This window comes from Hippocampus comes, unplaced genomic scaffold (assembly GCF_001891065.2).
Source record: "Hippocampus comes isolate QL1 unplaced genomic scaffold, H_comes_QL1_v1.1 scaffold111, whole genome shotgun sequence".
NCBI classification, from domain to species: Eukaryota; Metazoa; Chordata; class Actinopteri; order Syngnathiformes; family Syngnathidae; genus Hippocampus; species Hippocampus comes.
Genome location: NW_017805698.1, coordinates 1,902,603 through 1,907,227, shown reverse-complemented (window position 1 = coordinate 1,907,227; position 4,625 = coordinate 1,902,603). Strand labels below are relative to the sequence as shown.

At 42.1% G+C, this 4,625-nt stretch overlaps 1 protein-coding gene across 6 annotated transcripts in view; it reads left to right on the top strand.

The window, feature by feature from the left end:
* Positions 1-4,625, top strand: part of thsd7ba (thrombospondin, type I, domain containing 7Ba) — a 168,248-nt gene that overhangs the window by 97,893 nt on the left and 65,730 nt on the right. For all 6 annotated transcript variants that reach the window (XM_019882540.1, XM_019882541.1, XM_019882543.1 and 3 more), the window contains one exon: positions 4,316-4,513. In XM_019882540.1, coding sequence (XP_019738099.1) covers positions 4,316-4,513 — 198 coding nt within the window. The remainder of the gene's footprint in view (positions 1-4,315; positions 4,514-4,625) is intronic.

The window sequence follows — 4,625 nt, the reverse complement described above, 5'->3', positions numbered from 1 at the left end:
GGGGGGGGTGGGGGGGGCGATAGCCCTCTCTGGCCTGATCTTGTACCTCTAATTTGAATTTTAAGAAACTATTATGCCCGAGGAAAAACAACCAATCAGAGACAGAAGCAATGACTGATGAGATGTCAATCATTTGTCCCCCTTGGCTTTGAGCTGACCTGTTACCTTGGCCTTTGGGAGCTTGGCTAAAACCACTTGGGAATATCTTACTCAGGAAAATGTAAAAAAAAAAATCTTATCTCTCGTTTGCCAACAACAGGGCATGAGACTAGCAAACAGAAGCAGAGCAACGAGACATGATCGCTCCATGCGGTCCATGGACATATTGAAGTCACCAGATGTTCTCACCAGTTTGATAAAAGTACCCGCTTATGTTGTCCACACAAGAGATGTCGCCATGCGAGATGTGAGTGCACCACATCTAAAATGAATGAGAGGGGCCACCGCCCCTCACTCCCTTCAAATTCAGCACAGGACAGGAGCGCAGTGTACATGGCGGAAGCATAATGGACCCGCTATGTTCCGTGCAGGAGATTGAGGCATTCAAAATATGTATATAGGGAACTGCAGGAAGATGTCCACTTGCGGTGATGTAAAGTTCGCCACTGCGCCAAATGTATGTGACTTGATTTCAACCTGGTGTAAAATCTAGTCTGCTTTCTGTCGCCAAATTGTCTGGTGCACCAGGAACATGTGAGAGAAAATGCCCTCGGTCTGGCAGAATGGCCAGCGACTAACACTCTATTTGAAGTATACAGCAGCCATGTCGACTGTGATGCAAATCCCAGGTTAATATTGTTGGCAGTGCTATTTTGTTCAAGCTGATTAGCATTCTCTGTGACAATCACTACTTTGCTCTTTCATAATCGCATGCCATGATGAATGCCCAAATTTTAGAATTGCATTTATGCATGTTAGTGTGGGGCATGACTTTGGTTAGATTTAATCAGGGGACTGGTTAGATTTAAGGTGGGGAGGGATGAGCAAAGTGAGGCTATATTCAAATCTTGCTAGCGGTTTTAATATTGCCAAGTCCCCTTTGTAAGAATCAAAACATTAAAGGCAATGTTCAACTGGTTTCGGATATTTTAAAGGTAGTTTTTTTTTTTTTTTTGGTATGCATTTTGACCCTTCCTCCAGACAAAAACTGCCCATCAATCAATTTTTGTACCGCTTATACTGTTCAGGGTCACCGGGAGCTGGAATCTATCCCAACTGACCTTTGGCCAAAGACAGTCTTCAGCCTGCACAATTCACTCATCAATTACCAGGCCCAGGTTAACAGACATTCACACCCACATTCACATCGTCACTACCTGCACCAATGTCAGGCACGTAAACCGGTAGACCAGTGGGTCTTAACCTTTTTAGAGGTACCGAACCCAACCAGTTAATATGCACATTGACCGAACCCTTCATTAGTAAAAAATAAATATATATATATATAAAATGTTGGATTACAAATTCAAGATATTTAAAAAAAATGCATTTATTAAAAACTGAAAAAAGTTAATAAAATTACATAGCCTAAGTATAGTTTTTTAAAATTGTATGACGCACTATCACGACAGTCAAACGGTGATGACTGAGCGAACTAAATTTCCCACAGCACTGATTGGACAAGCAATGTCATGTGATCATCGGCAGCCAGTGATGGCCAAGTGGGCGTGTCATAACTAATTGACATGTTGAGTCGCGTGTGTCTTACCCTCCATGGCAGAGGCTCCGTCGAACCCGAGACCGATTCACCGAACCACTCAGGTTCGATCGAACCTAGGTTAAGACCCACTGCGCTCGACCATCAGTCACTGTATTGACTTGATAACCTCCAGCCAGGGTCAATCAAGTCTTTACAAACCAAAATTTGGTCAGTCTCAAACAGTGAGAAGTGATATTTGACATGAATGGAACAATCCACCCTCAGAATCACAGTCCGCCATTCTACAAGAACCACAAAGTAGACAGTTAGATAACAAGCATATTGACAAAAATATCGCCTGCTTGTTTAACACTTGGTGTAAATCTTCTGTACAGTCTCCCGATTGACATTCTAGCTATTGTATGTGGCTATTACCTCTCCGTTTCTTTTCCAGAATTAACTTTAAGGCATTTGATCGTCCACGATTGCCTTGTAGTCAGGTGTTATCACACACAAATCCCTTTTTATGTGGGCATAACATCAACGCTAAATCAAAATGATACCAGTATACAGCACGAAACTAAAGATAACAATGCTGTGTCAGCTGCATATTTTTTGACTACACTGAATTTGCCCTGCAGTAAATGCTTGTCATGTTTTACTCGACTCTCAGTGCTGATCAGATGTGACTGCAATTTGATGTAAATGCATTTAACTATAGGGTTTATTTAATAGAGGTTTTGCAGTTATTCTACTTGAGGTTACAGGGCTGACAGGAGTGCTCTATCTTCACACTGTGGTGTAGCTCACCTGCCTGAAATAACCAGCATGACCAAGAGGCATATCAATTATTAATTATTATCTCTTCGTTACACCCATGCCAAAATCCTTCTTTTTGTGCGTGTGTGTGTGTGTGTGTGTGTGTGTGTGTGTGTGTGTGTGTGTGTGTGTGTGTGTGTGTGTGTGTGTGTGTGTGTGTGCGGTGCGGATTTCAGCAGCAGTCAGTGCAGCCGGCATAACTGCAATCGATCCGCACCATCACTGCTCTTCAAGCATCCTCGTGGACAGTACACCTCAGATCAGCCTCCTGAACCAGTGGGTCATATTAGTAGATTGTTGGAGGATGTATTGTGTCAGCTCTGACCCTACTGGAGATTAGATGTTCCACCTGTGGAAGGAAATAACTTGGGACCTTTGTGCCAAATGTCAGGGCTTTGTTAAAATGAGTATAGCTGAAGATGAATGTGGCTGCTGCTCTAGTGGAGTGAAAATACCCCAGGGAGAGGTGGTACAGAGCCAAGTTTACATTATTTAATCGCCAACATTTCTCTTTGTCATCAAGGAATTGGAAACCCTCAATAGTTAATGACTAAAGTTAATTATTTTCAAGTATACCATTCAGTTATGTCCAATCAGCAAAGTCTGTATTTATTTCATTTAAAAGAGAATGACTTTAATTACAAATCAAGCTTTGAGGCAATTTCATGCGTTAGAGTGAGTTGAGGGGCTAACACAAGCTGAGGGAGAGGCTTGAAAATCATGGTGCAGAAGTGTTTGATTTTTATTGCATATAGTTTAGAAGTGTTACTTTTTAAATCTAGATCCTGGTCCAGAAGTGACGTTTTTTTTTTTCAGATGGTGACCATACTGTATATAACGTATACGAGTCACTGTGACAGCACAAATAAGTCAAAAGCGGAGGGACACATGATGATGACTGACATTTGATAATGTAACGTGATTATTAGTTGCTTGAAAGGCATTACTGAGAAATGCGTTAATAACATCACTGGCCAAACAAATATGTAAACCACTGTTCTCTGGTCAAGCAGGTTCATTGATGCTAACCCAGTTGATATGGCAGAGGTCTGGACAGTGTAGTGTTATGCTCCAGAGACTCCACATTGCTGCAGTTCAACCTTTTTTTTTTTTCTTTTTGTTGTTGCTGATGCCCTCAGTGAAAAAAAAAAACAAAAAAAAACGCACAACACTACAAAATGACAATGTGATTATTTTGCATTTTGATTTGGGCATATGTTTCACAAATAATATTAAAAAAGGTGGCGAAATCCCATGTCAATAAGTGCATTTTGCTCAATACTAGCAACGGAAGCCTCAAGTCTTTTGGAATATGACTTGGCACACCTACCTTTATACGGTTTCACTCAATGCAAGACCTCTCAAGCTCCATCATGTTGGATGAGGAGCATCGGTACACGAGCATTTATTGATCTTTCCGGGAGATTCTCAATCAGATTCAAGGTTGGGCTCTGGCGGGGCCACTTACGTAAGGATATTCACAGGCTTGTCATGAGACCAATCCTTTGATATCTTGGTTGTGTTCTGGGTTATTGTTCCGCTTCAAGTTGACCCTTGCCACAATCAGAGTGCACAAAAATAAATAGATAGATTTGCTGTCCTGGAGGGAAGATATTGGGCATGTAATGAGAATGGCCTGGTTTCCTCCAAACATTGTCTGCTTAACAGCAAAGAACTCATCCTTTGTCTCGTCAGACCACAGATGAGTAGAGCTGAGCCAATACAAGAACTTCTGGTCAAATAAAGAGTTTCAGAAAAGTGTGGGAGGCGGTGTTCATACCAAATGTGTCGACAGATACGCTTGAAAATCTATTTTAACAACCTCTGTTCTTTCTCTCCTTTGGTCTTCTTTGTAAGGATTCATACAAAGGAGGAGAGAAGTGTTGTGGGCATCCAGCAGTCCACTTGATGTCTGCCCTCATTTGGTGGAGTCCATCCCCTGTGAGGAGCCTGCCTGCTATCTGTGGCAAGTTCAGCAAGGCAAATGTACACCCAATAAAAGCAGTTGTGGTCCTGGAACTGTGGTCCAAAGCGCGAAGTGCATCAATGCTGAAGGTACAGTTTCTTCTTTTAGCAATACCATTATGAAATTAATTAAAAGGTATTGGACTATTGTGTTTTGCATGGTTCCCCCCCCCCCCCCCCCCGGCGCGCTGCCCCTCTTGTC